At 36.8% G+C, this 19295-nt stretch overlaps 1 protein-coding gene and 2 non-coding genes across 3 annotated transcripts in view; 1 reads left to right on the forward strand and 2 right to left on the reverse strand.

Annotated features, from left to right (window-relative positions):
• Window positions 1-343: 343 nt before the first annotated feature.
• Window positions 344-19295, reverse strand: part of TRM82 (Transducin/WD40 repeat-like superfamily protein) — a 61450-nt gene continuing 42498 nt past the window's right edge. The window contains exons 2-11 of the mRNA XM_086590124.1: window positions 5260-5345; window positions 4354-4518; window positions 3803-3971; window positions 3397-3453; window positions 3251-3321; window positions 2135-2213; window positions 1985-2044; window positions 1731-1834; window positions 1536-1596; window positions 344-913 (exon numbers count right to left, since the gene is read on the reverse strand). Coding sequence (XP_086446250.1) covers window positions 521-913; window positions 1536-1596; window positions 1731-1834; window positions 1985-2044; window positions 2135-2213; window positions 3251-3321; window positions 3397-3453; window positions 3803-3971; window positions 4354-4518; window positions 5260-5345 — 1245 coding nt within the window. The 3' untranslated portion in view covers window positions 344-520. The remainder of the gene's footprint in view (window positions 914-1535; window positions 1597-1730; window positions 1835-1984; window positions 2045-2134; window positions 2214-3250; window positions 3322-3396; window positions 3454-3802; window positions 3972-4353; window positions 4519-5259; window positions 5346-19295) is intronic.
• On the forward strand, window positions 6306-6425 carry LOC147518205 (U5 spliceosomal RNA). Its single transcript, XR_015214700.1, has one exon. It is a non-coding gene; the product is annotated as a U5 spliceosomal RNA (small nuclear RNA).
• Window positions 11013-11209, reverse strand: LOC147518206 (U2 spliceosomal RNA). Its single transcript, XR_015214500.1, has one exon. It is a non-coding gene; the product is annotated as a U2 spliceosomal RNA (small nuclear RNA).

Here is a 19295-nt window from a genome sequence, read left to right on the forward strand (position 1 = left end):
AGTGCTGAAATGACGATCTCCATGACGTCAAGATCATCCTCGCCTAAAACCGCGTTTGTAAGATAATGGCCGTTGTCCAACAAAATTTTGATTGCTACACTCTTCCAATAAGATATTCTGGGAGTCACTTTCCAATCTTCTGTTTTCTTGTAGAACTCATTGGCACTTCATGCGACAGCATGAAAGGCACACTTCTCCTGTTCACTGATTGACTACTGATTACAGGATTTACATCCAGTATGATATAAGAAAACCCTCAGCAAAATTCAAATTTCTAAGGAAATGTTAACATCACCCTGCTTGGTTCAGGAAAATGCTGTGCGTATGCTTAAAAGAGAGACTCTCGAGTTCAAACTTTTGCACTTCTTATTCATAAAAACAATAAATATTGTGCATTTTTGCAGGGTCTGCTGAACAAGCAGGTTAATGTTATAAATACAACTCTAATAACTACAAAATTCAAAACTTCCTTCAATAAGCATTTCATAGAGACATATCGGGAAGACATAGGTGATCCTAACTATTGCTTCAGCTTTCTATCGTTTCTGCTCTTCTTTCTCAGCTCGCGCTTCTCCACAGAATACTGTCTTTTTATCAGCAAATTACGCATCGCTATCTTTACTGCTTCAGCAGCTGCCGCCAGTGCCTCTTCCCCTTTTGAAATAGACACACTCCCCTGCAACTTTTCGAGCAATTTGCTTCCCCCCGGAATTTCATTGTCATCTAACACAACTGGCTTGTCATCACTAGAATCTGAACCATGTTTCTTGAGCCCAGATATGACGCTTACACGGGCAAAGGATGGGGAATCCAATGCAGGTAAATTTGATGCACCTGTAACAATCCACAAGTGCTCTGCTGAAGAGCTCATGGCCAAGCTCGTAGGAATGAAAGTCCCTCCCATGGATACTACCTACAATATCAATTGAGTCCAAAAACAAGTTAGCGTATTGGGCCGTATGGCAAACAGAGAGTACTTTTGAGTTTGACTACTATGTAGGAAGTTATCAACAATCCTAAGCTTGTTTTAGGACAATGGGTGTGCTTGACAAAATACCAAGTTGTTGCCCACCATTCCTAATTGCGATTGAGTAATACCATAGATTTAGTGTGTATGAGTTGATAGTACCAGCTGGAATTCTCATTAGGACATTACGAGAATTAGTTAATAGGAACAACATCCAAGACAACATTCTGGTACCTCTATCTACAATGACAGATCAGGTTAAGAGGAAATGACATGGGATTCCATAATTAAAGCCTAGCCTTAACTTGATGAGTTGATGTGAATGACAATCATCATACATCCCTACTGCACACGGGTGCAAAACTAAACCCCAGGCAACATTATCAGGATAGTAAATCAAAGCTTTTGTGTGAATTCATCTGAGTCTCCTTGGTGGCTTGGTTATTGTCACTTTCTTCTTCATCTTCTTTCTCCTCCTCCCTCTATTCCCCTGACTTTAGTTGATTATATTGTTTTCTTAGACAATTTTACTAACAATATTCTCAGAAATGGGACTGAGACGCATTACCTTGGTAATAGATAGAGTTCTACCAGAAAGATTGCAGCTTAGAAGAACTACTCCATGCAAGCTACACAGGGCGAAAAAGGATATGGGGTTAGTCATAAACAGCTAATACATCTCACTGGAGAAACAGGAAAACACACATGAAAAATTGTTCATGAGACTATGATGAATATATGCAGAAAAAGCTATAAAACCTGCCTTTGAATGGCCACAGCAATTAATGAACCATCAGGCGAGGCACAGATATCGGTAATAGCAGGACACAATGTCTCTTCTTTATCATCAGACTCTAAAAGTCCTGCCTTCAGAAAGTAACAAAAAGTGGCACTTATCAAACAATGGTGAAAATTGTCAAGCCATTATTTAAGTCTCCATATTAACTCAGAAATTGAAGCAGAACCATGGCATTGAATTTCGATAAAACAGATTACTTAGCTGAGGACAAAATTTACCTCCATTCCAACTTCGCAGGTATCAAGAAGGAATCCAGATGTAATATCCCACAAGCGAACCTGCACACAGGAATAGATACTATGAAGACACCAGGCCATATACTCACAACCAAAGAAGACCACATATTGTTAGTCCTATAATGTACTTACCGTTGAATCACCACTTCCAGAGAGAAGAAAACCCTGAGGATATTCTTGAGTGCAGACAAATGAAAGACATGTAACAAACCTGCCATAAACATGCATCAGTCTTCACTGGGAAATATAGATACAAGATCTTTAGAAAAATCTTAAATTCACTACTAGGTAAGAATTCATTGCTTAGCATATACAAAAATAGTGACGAATACTGGAAACAAACGTTACATCTTGATTTTATACTGTGGAAGCTATGCCCTAGTCACAGCAATCTAGCAGTCTTCACATTTTGGCTTTGCAATACAACTAATGTTCTACCGTCACTACTATACTCACTCTCACACATGACAAAAAAGTTTGTCTTAAGAACTTCCTGCTTTCTAAGATAAAAGATTTCATAAATCAGGAAAGGATTTCAGCTCAGAAGATTATCTTGATATAAAGAACAATGAGTGGAGAAAACTTAACATCATTTTTATTCTTCACAATGCTGTATCTCTATAGAGTAAAAAAAACTACCTTACCGCAAAGAAAGAATGACTAGCAAACTCAAAACTGAATCTACCAGTAACCTTTTCGATACCTGGTAATGATATTCACCTCACAGTTTCTCCTGCCTTCCGAATGCACATTACCCAATCATTTCAACCAGCTTTTATCACATATTTGAACTAAGTTTGCGTTATCATAACTTATTTCTAAGTCTACCCCTTCCAAGACTTACTAAATGTCAATCTCAGCATCCACAAATCTACTGCACCAAGTCTGTGACCATATTTCCAAATCTCCCAACATATACTCATGGAGCATAGTTGATCTTACAGTATCTCTAGAAAACATTAATTTGATTGAAATGAACTGACACATAGCAGTCCTGGTATGGACCTCCACCGCAACCATCCAATTTCCTACACTCACGATTTTAGGGTGTTCAGAATATAGTGAAACAGTTATTATATGCGGACCTACTAATCCGACCTACTTTTCAGACCTACTGATAATCATTGATTTAACACCAAGAAAGTAGGTTTGTGTAGAAGTGCTGATAGTGAAATGAAGATATACAAACTACATATCACAAAGTGCCAAAAAGTTGAAATAAAGATTGTAATGATGACAAAAACCCACTCTGTATGTCCAAGGCAAAAGCTCTGTATCTCATGAGCTCCACTCAATGGTCTTTTCGGGAACACTGTAACCTGTTAAGATAACATAATGAATAAGGATGCACAGTACTAAAGAACATATGCTTTAGGGAGTGAAAGATGTATTACACGAATTTTGAAATCGCGGTCAGCACTAACAATGAACCTTCCATCTGGAGAGAATTCCTGCAAACTGAAAGACAAATAAATAAAAACAATAATAGCAATAATAATGACGATGATAAGCAGTTTCATTGGAGTTCTGAATATTCCCTAAACGTCTAATAGGAGAACCAAACACTAGACCATGTGGAAGACATTAGATATCTTCAATAATAACAGTTCAAGATAACAATTATGATCACAAAATAAAACCCATTAAGCTGAATAGTTTGATGCTAACAAAACCTTTAAAAGGAGATCAATTCATCAGGACACCAAAATCTCAAAATGCAATCCTAATTCATAAATTTGCAGCACAAATTACAGTGAACCGTGTTATCCTAAGGGTAGAGATAAGACAAGGATAACACACCAGACTTGTAATGATACTACAATAATGCGCAAATATTGGTGACGCCTCGTCCTTCCTTTCATCGTCCACCTCCGTACTTACTACCCAAACAACACCAAACTTGTCGGCAAAACTGACAAACAGATTATCAGGGCTTATAGCCAGAGCACTCACTCGCTTCTCAGATAACCTGCAGATTTCTGGGAATCAAAACAATGTGTGCAGCAAGAAAGAAAACTTTCTAGAGAAGCAGAAATAATGATGGGTAACCACTATAATAGAAAATTAATCACCAACACAAAGTGGTACACGTGATACATGCAGTAAGATGTCACAAAATATAAAACGAGTACTGTTCCCAGTTTAGATGCCAACTTCTTCTCAACTACTCACACGAATTATTAAAATCATCCAACTCAGTTGATTACAAGTGTTCGGCATAGTTGACATCAGAGCTCTGGCACTTGTAGGTGTTGTAGCATATCTTAATATGATATTGGAAACCTTCCTTAAGTTACCCAATAATAGAGAAGATATGATATGTGATGACACTTCAAAGGTAACAAACTTACACAGTACGTATGCAGTGCCATGGATTTGTGGTCCATATTTTGACAAGTTTGTCATCACCTGCAGATACAAAGAGCCTCCCATCTGCACCAAAACTTATTGCTCTTATAGAATCCATATGCAAAGGTCTACCAGAATCATCCACCAAAGAGCTCGCACAATCTTCTCTGTATGTGCAATGGAAAACAATAAGCACAATCTTCTCCATATATCCAAAAGCAATAAATAAAAATAAACCAAATTTCTTAGAATCAAAGTTTTCCTATGCTGATTAGATGAACAATCAGACTAGAAACCTTCATTTCATTCTTTATCCAAAAAATAAATAAATAAATAAATCATCAATTCCCTGGGGTGGGGGGTGGTTTGGAAATAAAGTACGCACATACAATATAATACAGTGCCACATACTGTGTTACCCAGCTATGAGTGCAAAATGGCAAAAAAATTTAATAGTTAACACTCCGTTCTAAAGTTGCTGGTACCATAGCTCAAGGTATGGCAGAACAGAAGAATGCAAACCAATGTTATCATGGACTCTGTCATCTATTGGCAACATGGCTTTTAGAACCGGATTTTGGATTGGATTGGGCAATAGCGATCCCAGTTCGAACCACTGGTTTGCATAGGAACCGACCTAGTCTATATTGAAACCAATCGTTAAGTTTTATAAAGGACTAAGGTTAGAGAGCAGATGTTCGGTTTTCCACTACTCTAGCAATTGTGGCACATTGCAGTTTCTTTAAATCTCTTTACTTAGTATGATTAAGAACCAAAACCTTATACCATCTCAGTCTTCTCGAACAGGGCAATAGCTATTAATTTATAATTAATAACTTGTGACTAAAACTACAATCCAATCATTAAACAGCAGGAAAATGACAATTTAACTTAAAAAATGAGCTTACTGTAAATCAAAGACCCGAAGTTCAGAACCAATTGCTACTACAACTGATTTCTCAACGGGGTGAATTGCAATTAGAGCTGGTGCCACTTCTCCTTCTTCCATCATCATACTTTCCTCCATTTTTTTTTTCTCTCTTTAGGGTTTTTGTTTTCTGTGTTTTATGTTAGGGTTTAAGAGAAGTTTAACTCGGGAGCACCTGATCTTTAACTCTGGCCTTCTTGAGCCATGGGCTTCACACACCGTGACCTACCTTGGGCTCTTCTACAAATTTGAACTCCGGATTCCATAATAGGCTCTAGAGTTTGATTCGACTTGTGTTATGTATAGGTTCAAGTTCGACAACAAGTTAGAGACAACGAAACTATGGGTGTGTTTGTTATGATGGAAACACTATGGAAAGAAAAGGAAAATAAAAGTGGTCCACCTTAGCTCGCGAGCTTCTCGAGTTTTAAAATATTCTCAAACTTGACTTATATTATTAAACGTACGAGTTTGAGTTGAGCCGAGTACAAGTTGATGACAAGCCCTAGTTGTGTAACGAGAAAGTTTCAACTTTCAGGTACAGTACAAATATACAAGATGCAACTGTACCCTTTCTTAACTACCTCTCAACTCTTAAGATGATATACTACTACTCATGAAGACACGTTTCTTGCAATTTCGACATGGAGATAATGAATACACTAAGTTTTGTTGTCTTAGTCTTTTAGACTGTTGCTTATACTCACAAGTCAAAACAAAAAAATTTCACTCCGATACATTTCAGTTAAATGAGAGTTTTGAGTTCATTTGGTTACTACGAGTTTTAGTCCAAATTAATTGATAATATTGTACCCAACAGTTCTGGCATTTCAATAGTGTACAAGTACATACATTGATACTTTTGGCAATTGAATCTTAATTTCTTACAAAATAGGAACAAGTGCGAGTGAAAACCAGTGAGACTGTTTCAGACGCGGCGTTTAGTCCCATATTGACAAAGCCCATAGTCTATATTGAAAAAAAAGTAGGTTAAAAAGAGGGAGCAAATGAAGTCATGAATCACACAGCTGCGCAGTGAACACAGAGCGAAGTATTCTTTCGCCTTTTACTAAAGAATACCGTGTGTTCGCTGCACAAAGCAGCGCATATGCCAATATTTGGAGGTCCTTCTCTTGCAGAGGAGGTCCTATAAAGCTCTATTTAAACTCTGAGGAAGGCAGGTGAAAGTGTGAAACTAAATGCCTATGGATTTCTTTATTTTTATCTTCACTGAAAATGCTTACAAAGCATTTATCTTTGCTCACACAGTAATTCATTTCCGTAGGCATGCTTCTGCATTTTCGTGTGAGACCCTACAAATGATCGGGATGACTTATTTCTTCGCCTGAACTAACAAGGTCTACTCTTTCCTAATACTCATTGTAGATTCGGCCCCACATCAATAATCATGGTGTACTCTTTCCTAATACTGTGGTTAATGTTTTATTTCTAAATGAAGCAATTCTTATAATCTAGTAGTTACTAGTCACTTTTCTCTTTGGAATTGATGTATCTCCAGACTTTTGTGATCAGGTAATAGACCGTGGGGGACACTGTTTCTTCAGATCCAGCCTTTGTCGTTCCTCAAACCAGGCAGGAAAGCAAAATAACAACACAGCTGCGTACTGTATATCGGTATGGCGAACTTGGTCCTTCATCATTTAATTTATTGCAGAATTTTGTATCACCATGTGGAGCGCAGTAGTATACTGAATAGCGATGCTTACAAGTGCTTATTGTCAAAGAGCACTCTTAATCTTTCTGTTTGTAAATCAAGAGTATTCACAAGTTATAAGTACAGGTTTTGTTCAAAAAGTTAACAATAGAACACTGAGTATTATTACAGGGTTACAGGTCTATCCAATCCATTCACTAATTCTCCATTTATATGGGACAAGTAGATACAACTATACTAAACACAACAATATCTCTGCTCTTTCCCTTGACAAAGAAATACTTCCTCAACAGCCCTTCCCTAAGGAATCCGGCCTTCTCTAACACCCTTTGTGATGCCTTATTTTCTGCAAAAACCAACCCTTCAATCCTATCCAGATATGGCATGTCTTTCAATACACAAGACATAACCATCTTGATAGCTACTGTTGCAATGCCTAGACCCCCAGTATTTAGAACTCAATGCATAACCAATCTCTCCTCTCCGTTGATTCTTATCCATACTTGGCATGAACCCAATAGACCGGTTATCAACACAAATTGCTCTATACCAAGGGTGTAAACTTATGACCTCCTTCAAGAAGTTCACTGCTTCTTCCTTAGAGGTGTAAGTGTTCCATCTACAATATTTTGTGACCTCATTGTTTCTAGCCCAATCCATGAAGTCATCAACGTCCGAAAGCTCAAATGGTTGGAGTGTTATTTCCGCTTGAATCTTTGTACATTCCATTACCTCCCTCCCCATGGAGGAATATAACACCCTGGTTTTTTCTTTTGTTTTCCTAGTATAAAAAAATAATAATAATAATAATAAATAATAATAATAATGAAAATAGATAATGGATAGATGATAACTATTAGATAAGGATAAAAGCTCCGTAGGTAAATAGATAAGTGTTGTCCTTATTTTTCGGGGGGTTTTCTCACGTAAAGGTTTTGGGGAAAAACACAGCGAGGGTTTTTTGAAAAAAATGGAGTTTTACTGACAGCACAAAAGGAAGATTTTTCTTGGTAGCTGGCTGATAATCGGAGAGCGCTACAGGTGAGTAGATTAGTTTTCTATTTCACAATATATGTTAATTATTCTGGTATTAATATTCGTCCTGTCATTTGGTAAAACTGTCGTTATTCAAACTGATTAAAATCTGTTGAACTCCGAAAATTTAGATTAAAGAGGTTGGGTTTTTCTCTAGGTGTCCAACCGCATGGTTGAAATGGGTGGGCGATTAGGTTTTGGTGGTGGCTGCTGGTGGAGAGAGAAGATGAACAGTAGCCGGTTTGGGCTTTGGGCCTTGGGCCAATGCCTTTTTGGTTTTACTTTGGGCCGGTTTTGTTTTAGTGGTTGGGCCGAGTTAAATTAGTTTTCTTTGGGCCTTAGACTTTAGACTTTTGGGCCTCGATTTCGGGCCTTGGTTTTTGGGGCTGGTCCATAGCATTTTAAGTGGATCTTCAAGTTGGGCCAAACCAGTTTATGGGCCGGGTTAAGGCTTAAGTTATTGAACCTGGTCAGCTTAGATAAATCGGTTTAGGACCAGAGTTGACTTTTGACCAGGGTTGACTTTGACCAATTGACCCAATTTGACTTTTTAACTCGGATTATGATTTGGGCTATTCGGATAGGTCTAGGGCTATTAGCATGATTGGCTTTAGGCTAAGACCTTTCTAAATATACTTGTGTACGTATATTTACTGCTTTGTGATTTTTCAGTCTTTTACGATACACAACGTTATAACACTTATACCTCCATGAAATTAATAACGCGTAAACCAAAATTACTTGAATCAAGATATTCCTTCGTTCTCTGAAATAATATATACAATAAATTTCAATAATGCGTAAACAAAATTTACCGCACTCTTTTAGAACTCTCCACGCCTCAAGTTTTGGAATTGAGTTTTATGACTGTTGATGTCATATGTTAGGTGGACATTTATCGAATGTGCCATAAATGGCCCGTTAGCGTTATATAAGATTATTCATTGAATGTGCCATGAATGACCGGGTATTCAATGAATGTGCCATGAATGACCCGGATTGTAGTGGACCCACTAAAGAGGAACTAAGGTATTCGCCTTGCGGGTTAGTTGTATTCCTTGAGTGTACGGGAATGTAGGATTGGGTATTCCTTGAATGTGGCCGGAATGACCCAGGGCATTCATTGAATGTGCCATGAATGGCCCGTTAGTGATATGATAGGTATTCTTTGAATGTGGCGGGAATGACCTAAGGTACATAGTTTGTGAAATATGTGTATAAGAAAATAAATTGAGTAATTGATTTGATTATGTGAGTGTGTTTGGGTTTACTTTTGGATACCTAATATAATATCTACATATGTTATATAGAAGTTCTAATTTTCTTTTGCAGGAGGGTAGGACTTAATAACATTTTGTGCAGGGACGCGGTCCTACCCTTATACAGCAGTGGATATCGGTAAGTTTTAATTAAATGACTTAGTTATTAAAACAAGTTATTAGAATGAGTTAATAAGATGGAAGTCTTGCTTGGGAAGAAATTATGCCGGTTAAAATGACGGAACTACATGTCTTCCAAGCTGTGAATGATTAAGTTATGGGATAATATAAAGTGATTGTTTGAATAATTAAAGTATGATAATGGTTTTATGTGGTTAGTCTACTCATACCAGCAAATTCTATTTTTGCTGACCCATGTTTGCTTTGTTTTGGCAACGTGGGTGTGTTCTTGGGGAACATAGGTGGAAGGCAGTGGAACTGCGGCGTTTGATTTGGGATTCTTGCCTGGAGCAGTCCGTTAGTTTTATTTTAGGTCTGATTCTTATTGGAAGGATGTAATAATGTAGTTTTCTTTTCATATGACATGAGAATACGATGTTGAGGACCTGTTATTCTTAGAATGTTATATTGATGATTTTTTTTATGGAAGATAGACTTGCATAAAGTAATAAAGAGAATTTTTTGGAGATTATATTTGTGGTTAAGATTGTTTATGATGTGGGTTTTAGGTTTTGACATGTGTTGTATCCACCCCGTCATAGCCTGGGTTTTTAGACAATTGAACCAATTGATGTTTGAGATATTTATATTTTAAATATTCATTTTTTTAATTGTTTAGAAATTCGGGCTGTGACAAGGAATCAATTAATTAATGGTATCTACTCTCAAAGTCTTTGTAAGACTTGAGTACTTGACTGAGGCTATGCATGAATGGCCTTTATATAAAGAACCAAAGGCAACATCGTTAAAATGATTATGATGACAATATGTCCTGGTCTAAAAGCATATGGTTGGAGCAGCGTATGGTGTGCACCATAGTACAAAATATCAAGATATGGGTATTTATCGATACTCAATTTCTCGATATGTATCGTGGATATATTTCCTTTTTTGGAGATATTTGACATTGTTTCACATGCAAATATTGTAGATATATCCAAAATATCGACAAATATCATGAATATTGTAGATATTTCTTGATATATCATGATACATTATTTATATTTATTTAAAATATAATGATAAATATTAAATAAAATTATTACATATACAAAATATCACAAAATATCTCAAAATATCCTAAAATATCGCAAATATCATCTATATTTGTAGTTGTATATATCTCTTAACATATTGCGGTATTTATATATCTTTTTCTGAAATCTCAATAGATATCGACAAATATCACAATATATTGCAATGTTTTGTACTATGGTAGGCACTACCATTGTTCTGGGCCATCAATGGTGGTCAAGTTCAATATGGACTAGCTAGCAACAGATAGTTCAAGCGGACATGTCATTTTCTTTGAGAGCCGACTCCATACTGATCTAAATCTTATGAGCAATGGTTTTGCACCACACACAATGTGCCAACCTCGTTGACTAACTTGTACCTGTCTCACCTACACACCTCACAACCAAAGGGGGACGTTGTACACAGTCTAATTCCAAACTTCCTTCAAGACCGGCCAAAGCTAGCTATGATAATGTTGGCTTACTTCCCCGCAAAAAGTTAGATTCCACGGAATTAAAGTTCTATTGTTAATGGGGGAAGGGACGTAAATGTTTAAACTTGATTTGGTAGGGGTGCGCCGAGCCTAAGCAGTAGTGCAACGCATAGGCGAAACACAAGATCCCCAATAGCAAGCTATTGTGGTGGAACCTCCCCCAATAAAAAATTAATTTAATATTGTGTGAGGCATTGCCTCACATATCAGATATTAAACTGATAAGAACAGATACTACACTTGATCTTAGCCAAAAGGCCGAGAAAGGTATGATTTGTAATGTTGCTCGACTCTCATTATATAGCCTACGCCGCCCATATTCTTTTTCCAATGAAGGATGTGGGACTAAAAATGTTATCTCTTCATATAACATTTGTCTAGACTCTGGAGGATATGTGTATGGGCATGTAGTTGCAACAGTCTAGTCTCAAAAAGAGGGGCAATGAGTCTGGACAAATCACAGAGTCTCTTAGTTTTTGTAGTCAAAATTTTCACTATTGGTTGTGTACATACCACACCTCTAAATTTTGGAAAGACCATAGATGGTAGTCATGCCCCTAGTCCTTGCCTTCGAGAATCCGATACTTCCTCAGCACACTCTCTTTACTGACGCCACCAAAAATTCAATATAATTCGTTGGCTAAAAATTGTCACTAAAAGGCTTTCGTGATAATTATGGTTGTCAGAAAAGTCATTGGCGAAGGTGGTGTCACAAATGCATCATTGACGGGTTAAAATTGTCACTACAACCATTGGCAATGCTTCCACATCCGCGACACCTATGCGACTATTTGCAACCATGACCCAGAACGATAACTAAGGCTTATCAAGAATTCCAACAGTTAGCGTGATGACCCAAAATTGTCGGCTTAAACAAGATATTTCAATGGTTTAAAGTCGTCAGAGTTGCCAACAACTAATTTCTTTCGCAAATACTGACAACTATCTCGACAACTCAAAATGGTCAATATAGCCACTTTTTTTTCCAATGGTAAATTCTCAGAATGGCCTACACTTATAAATTGTTGTAGAATGTGTCTTTAATTCTCAACAATGGCGAGCTTTTTTTGTTGAAAACGGCATAAACCAATACTAAAACATAGTCGCCAAAGATTATAATATAAAAACAATTCGTACACCACAAAACCACCTCAAACAAAGTTCCATAACTAATACCCTTTTTTATTAAAAATCAATGTACATGACATAGAAATACAAAACATTTACAATCCCTTATACTACACTACAGAATGTTTAGCTCCCGAAATCAATGGATAACTGAAGAAATACAACAACACATTTACAACTAGACACCAGAGATATAACAAAGCTTCATCCTAGTAGATAGATTCATCACCGCATTATTTACTTGCAGCAGCTTCTGCTTTGCTCCTTCTGTTGCAGTGCATCCCTTGACCATTTTTAGTCCAATATCATTTGTTGCAACCAACTTGAACATTATAATAAGTCAATTAAGGCTATTTACAATCTGAGTTCACAATACACAAATATAAACACTTGAATACAAAAGAGTGCATTTATAAAGCAAATACTGATATTTATTAGGATACCTTTACTGAGTTTTTACATGATACAAGTGAGAACAATATTGTACCGAGAGCTCTTGGAGTCTTGGAGTTAAAGCTTGTTGTCGCAACCTTTCTATTTGGATGGCCCTATATCATCCATACTATATAACTAGTATACATTAGATGAGGATATTAATCATTAACCTTTCAACATAACAAGCAATATAGTTAGGAAACTCCTAATTTGTCCAAGCAAAATTTATATATCATGATCCTAGTTAACGTCATATAGCTAGTGAAATACTCCTCGGCATGGAATATTGCCTAAAACATCAAAATTGGACTTCAAGGGAAGTTGATGCAGATCAATGTCTACATGCAAAAAATTATTTAGGCATGCATAAAGAATCGACCACACTAATTCATGAAAATAAATACATGTAGTAATTAAAAATTAGCAGTAATCATATTCCAGCTACAAAAGCACCTCCAGCACCAGTAGTGTGAAAGCATGAATTCACGCTCCCCATTGGTCATAAATGTGACGAAAGCTAGAATATCAGCACCAGGATCAAAATGCATTCCCTTGCAGGTTGTTCACATTATTCTCCTTTAGAATATCAACAAGCATATATCCAAACTTATCTTCATGACACCTATGTGTGGTTCACAAATTAAAGAAAATGAGACTATACGACTTGGGCATTTGATTAGAAATGTATAATTGTTATATAGTTCCAAGGTATATAAGATGGAAAAAAAAATGTAATTGACGCACATTATCAGTAGAGGAACAGTAGTCAGTGGGTACTTTGAAATATACCATAGCCAAGGGCATGGCATGTCACAAGTGAAAATCACTGGTTTCAATGAGACGGGACTTCACTAAACTCATTTTACACAAAGATATCTTACAGGTTCTAGTCACACCTCCTCAGCCTTAAAGGGATATTAAGTGGTACACTGAAAAATAGAATGTATAGATTGAAAAATAGAAGGTATACCTCCTGGACCCTTTTTAAATGTGAGGCATTCAACCAATGAAATCCCACTAATAGTTGGGACACAATCGGTTAGCATTTCCCTAAAGCAAACTACAATCCTCAGCAAGATAAAATATATATATAAAAATAGAATCAAGAAAATGACAATTTTGTAATCTTTTGAGTTATATCAATCAATAGCAACTGCATAGTGAGAATACAATATAAAATATGAGAAATTGAACTCGTGATTAACATAGACGCAAAATTTGCAACATTTGCAAACTCAATGGAACACGCCCAAAGATGACTACATTAATGCATTAAATGTGTGTGTGAAAAATTAAAGACATGAGAACTATGAAGACCTATACACAGAAAAATCTACGTGATGCTGAGGAGAAATGAAGCAAAACTACTAGATGATAGGTTGGGTAATGATGCTAACTTCATGAGCAGGAAGACTAGAAATCGTACATGGGATGGTTACCTATGCATTGAACACAGTTGATTCAGTAAAAGGCAAAACAAATAGAGGTTGAGGGCTTCCATAACCTCTAAAATGTTTCAAGGAAAAAAAAAGCAATAACAGTAGCATATTACTAACAATAGCAAAACCCATATGCACTCAATCACAACACAATTCGAACTACACCAGCAAAGAGAAGTGTTGCAACGATGACAATCATTATCTCAACTCAGAAGTTAAATCATAACATGCTAATTACCACATGCCAGAATGAAAATTGAATTTAACTACACGGTGCAGATAATTTTTAATCGATTTCGAGAGGATAAAACACAATTAGACAACTGAAAATAAGATTTAATATTGAAAAAAAGTGTTTACTTGATCAAAGAGAAAACCATGGTTAATACTGATCGATGGAACTGGTAGTTGATAAGTGCTCAAAAAGTGCAATTTAACCCTCGATTATGTCTCTTGTTTAGTCGTCTTAGTGGACTAATAATGTTTGTAAGTTATGTTTTATCATTCTACAGGTGAAAGTGAGAGTTTTGTGGAATATTAGAGAAAAATGGGTAAAACGGAGCAATTTAGAGCATTAAGGATCACATGGGAAGCCCGTGGACAATCATGGAGAAGGCCAAGGAATTGAAGCTATTAAAGATGCGACTTGGATCTATTTTAAAGCCTATTTGGAAGCCCAAGGCCAAAGAATTCGTTGCTTGGACCAAAGCCCGTAAAAGAAGATAGAATGATAGAGCAGAAGAGACAAAATAGACTTCTGCGTCTGAGACACATAGATCGTGCGTCCAGACGCATGAAACGACACTGTAGCCAATTCCTTCTCAGTTTTGGAGACGAAGTTGGACTTTGAAAGAAGTCTATTTGTATTAGGAAACAAATGGCGGTTTGAAATGCTTCTAGAACTCATTGTAACCCCTATAAATAGAGGACCTAAGTGCCTCATGTAATTGGCCAATTCACTTATATTCTTGTCTCCAGAACTTGAGGCAGAGAGAGATTAATAATAAAAGATTCGATTTTAACTAGCTGAGTCTTAATAAATTAGTCTTTCTAGTCTTATGTTTTTCGACTGTTCTTCTTCTCGTTCTTCGTGTTCTTCCTTCTTTATGGAAGCCTAATCTTCTCCTTCAAGGGAGAAGATGAAGCCGGTGCTTAAGGTTTGTTGATTCTTTTGGTTCATGGTGTTCTTCAATCAGGTTAGTTATTTATGTTTTTAGTTATTAGTTCCATTGCCCAGACCAAGGGATGAAAGTATAGATTAAGGTTTTTATTTATTGCAATCGAATATCATGCTAGTTTAGGGTTTTATTTATTGCAATTGAATATTTGCTAGTGACATGCTTTTACTTATTGCAATCGAATATCATGCCAGAATAGGGTTTTATTTATTGTAATTGAATATTATACTATTATTCTCTACTTTTCTTCTAGTTGTGTCATGTTTTAGAGTAAGGGAAGTATTCCTTGTGTTTGCCTTAGATGGTGATTCATTGAATAGCTACCCAAGCTCACATAAAAGGAAAGAAGATACTAGTAACATGAACATAGGAACAACCTTACGTAGAGTAATTCGTTAACGATGTTTTGTCCAAGAGGGCATCGACACTCGCTCAATTGCCTAATTGTAGTCTACTTGTGAGAACAACCATGAAACAAAAGGTCATTGAATCAAAAGTATTGGTGGATTATAATATCTTGAATTCCCTCTCTCATAAATTCTCAATAGTTTAGTTTAGTTTAGCATTAGAATCGAAAATCTATAATAATAGTTTTTAATCCCTCAAACCCCCTTTCCAGTCCTGTCCTTCATATAAACATACACTTAAAAGTGGAACGATACCCTACTCATCCTTTACTTATTGAGGGATAATTAGGTTTTGATACGCTTCTATTTTGTTCAACGACCATCATCCATCTACATCATCTATCTATATCATCCATATCTCATCTCACACACAAAAGGAGGTAAGGTCAAATGGCGCCGCTACTGTTTTAAGTTGTTTATGTTTAACGTTTTCTTTCAAGATTAGAAGTTTGGATCTTGAGGTAATTTTAGCCACATCATCCATCCTTTTGAGAAAGAGAGAAGCTTGAAGGACATCTTGAAGACAAGATCTACAATCCAGGTTAGTCAAATCTTCATTCTTTTTATTTCATTCTTAGTATAGTTGCATCATAGTTTAGTTTTATTGCTTTCTAATATAATTGCATTTAGGACCTTTTCAACAATTGAAGTTGTAAGCCAACACAGCGAAACATCAAACTCTAGTGTTTCTTGTCTGAATCTTGACAAACGGACTATCGTCTGTGGGCCGTGGTACTTAAGCAATCTAAGTGATTCACCATAACCCTAGAAGGGACAACTTTAGACAACGGGCGAGATACTAGCTGCAAAGCCCAACCCAGTTGAAGGAAAGTAGTTTTATATTTTAGTATAATTTAGAATAGTTGCATATTATTCAAGCATTGTAGGATAGTTTTTCGTCATTTTTGTATAATATTTTCTAGTGTATGCCCCGTCGTTCATATCATCGTCCAGTAAGAACACAATAGTGGACAAGGTTTAACAACCGACTCACAAGAATACTAGACGAGATTGATACAATGGCCGCACGCAATGATAGAGGTGTTGTGAACCTGAATAATCCTAAAGCTATCCCACCCATGCAAGCACAACAGAGAAAGAAGTTGAGCGATTTCTATTCGCCAATCATTGGAGACCCACCCAGCAGTATTGTCACACCCCGAATTTCAACAGAATTCGGAAAAAACATTATTTGTTCCCGACTCTTCGATCTCCGAGGTGTGACGCACTCTCCACTTCCAAAAACCCATAAACAACAGTTGAAATATGTGGATAATTAAAATCCAATAAAAATTTTAACTTAAACAAAAGTCATCTTCATTACAAAAATTAACAAATGAAAAAGCAAATACCCTTATCTCAACTGAAAATCTACATCACCTCAAAGGAAAACAAAGCTTATCTTGAAATGCGACGCTAACGCAAACCACAAGCAGCAACCAATCTTCTTCAACACTAAACCTGTCAATACTTATCAACTATGTTCATTTAATGAACACACCCGATAAGCAAACATGCAAATCGGGTTAGCATTATAAAAATGCTGGTGTGAGTAGCCCTAAAATACAACATATACTTATACATATATTTACACAATCTATAAGGCAGTTAGTTCCTCCACCGAGGCGCCTTAACTTTCCACGACTAATACAACATCCTTAAGTTCAATAACTAAGGCAGGTAGTTCCTCCAATCGAGCCTTTAACTTCCTACTAACCACACAACAAACCATACGCATAATAAAAAGGCATTTAGTTCCTCCACGAGGCGCCTTAGGTTCTAACCAAGCTAATAACCAACCAACCATATTCTATACTTACCTCATTTCATGCTCAATTACAAAGTGGGTCGTCTCTGCACAAGTAATTAGTTTGACCCACCTTTCAGCAAAACCATATACAATCATCTATCTAAAAATATATCATTAAACAACATATTACCATAATTATATTAATTAAGGCTTTCTTTGTGTGTCCCTAAAATTCACGTCGTATCTATGTCTTACCTAGCTTCCCTGGCTACCACAATCGCTACCCAACGTCGAACGTGTACATCCACATGCCTCCCCTTACATAATATACCACTTCGTGCGTAACTACCCTGAGCGGGATGCCGCACACCAGGTAACCCTCACACGAAAGCCATTATGTAAGTACTGCCACTATTCGACATAAAATATCGCGCGTCTCATTCTATTTTGAGAACGGAATAATCAAGCCACTATTCGACTACGCCAGAAGGGCCATTCAGATTCACTGAAACGCCAGAAGGGCCAATCACATTACTTACGCCCGAAGGCCATTCAGATTCACTGAAACGCCAGAAGGGCCAATCATATCACATACGCCCACACAGGGCAAATCACATGAGTTATGGTAGTCAGGTTCTAGGATTTTCGTTACGTAATTTATTCAGGTGTCATACATCTATGACTCATAATAAATTCCACTATATCACGTGCAGGTCAAATACCTTATTGCACTAAGCCATAATATTTAGAAAATATCTCAATTATATCTCATAACTACTTTCATTCTGTCACGTGCCAATATATTATTGCACTACGCCACACTCCTGTGGGAAATATCTACAAATACTCTACTAGCATCTTACAAATAAAATAATGGAGTGTCTATACATTTATTTCTTCACAACTATTGCATTTAATGTATATATATATCCCAACATATTATATAATGTCACAATATCAACGTCAAATCTTAATTAGATAATGACAACCAAATTTATACAAGCTTCCACAGCATTTTAGTATTTGATTTGTCCATACAATTTACAACATAAAATGTAGCATAATTAAACAGTCCACAGTCCACAATCAAAGCCCAATATATATATGCTTTACACACTACTCACGTCAAATCTTAATTAGGTAATGACAAACAACGTTATATAATTTTCGACAATATTTTATTATTATATTTGTCCATATACTTAAACATGTGAAAAAAACTGGAAAAAAGTTAACATTCTACAGTCAACTGTCAAAGTCAACGGTCAACGGTCAAAATCAAAGTCAACCCATCATTGTCAAAGTCAACACGTCATGGTCAAAGTCAAACTGTCATTTCTATGTTCAACAGGTTCATGGTCATAGCCATGGTTCATGGCTAAGGTCAAGGTGCATGGCTCATGGACACATGACCAAGGTAATGGTTCGGACCCAACTGGCCAAGCCTAAACCTTAGAACCCAAAAGTCTAAATGTTGAAAGACCCATTTGGATCTCTATTAAGTCCTATGGACTGGCCCCAAACAATTTTAGAAACTGGCCCAAAACAGTTAAGTGGTTCGGCCCAAAAATTGAACTGAAACCGGCCCAAAAACTTTAAATTAAACAGGCCCAAACTAAACAAATAGAAAATGGCCCAAACCACTACTAATATCAAAACCGGGCCCAAACAAAACAAATAGAAAATGGCCCAAACCACTACTAATATCAAAACCGGGCCCAAACAAAACAAATAAAAGGTTGGCCCAAACAACTAAAACAAACCGGGCCCAAAACTGAACTCGGCCCAAGCCCAGCCGGTCAACAGTTCATCTTCTCCAAGCTTCCTCCTCCACCACCAGCCACCAAATCGCGCCGGCCACCAATTCTCCTCTTCATCAAGTCGGTTCGACTCCTTTTGAAAAACCAAACCACTTTAATAAACGCGAAATCTTCAATTCTTGAATTTCCCATCTTCACCAAATCTAGATCTGAGAAATCTTTGGCCGCCATTAATGGCTTCTCCAAGCTCCCAACCACAC

Source organism: Coptis chinensis, chromosome 2 (assembly GCF_015680905.1).
Source record: "Coptis chinensis isolate HL-2020 chromosome 2, ASM1568090v1, whole genome shotgun sequence".
In the NCBI taxonomy this organism is placed as follows: Eukaryota; Viridiplantae; Streptophyta; class Magnoliopsida; order Ranunculales; family Ranunculaceae; genus Coptis; species Coptis chinensis.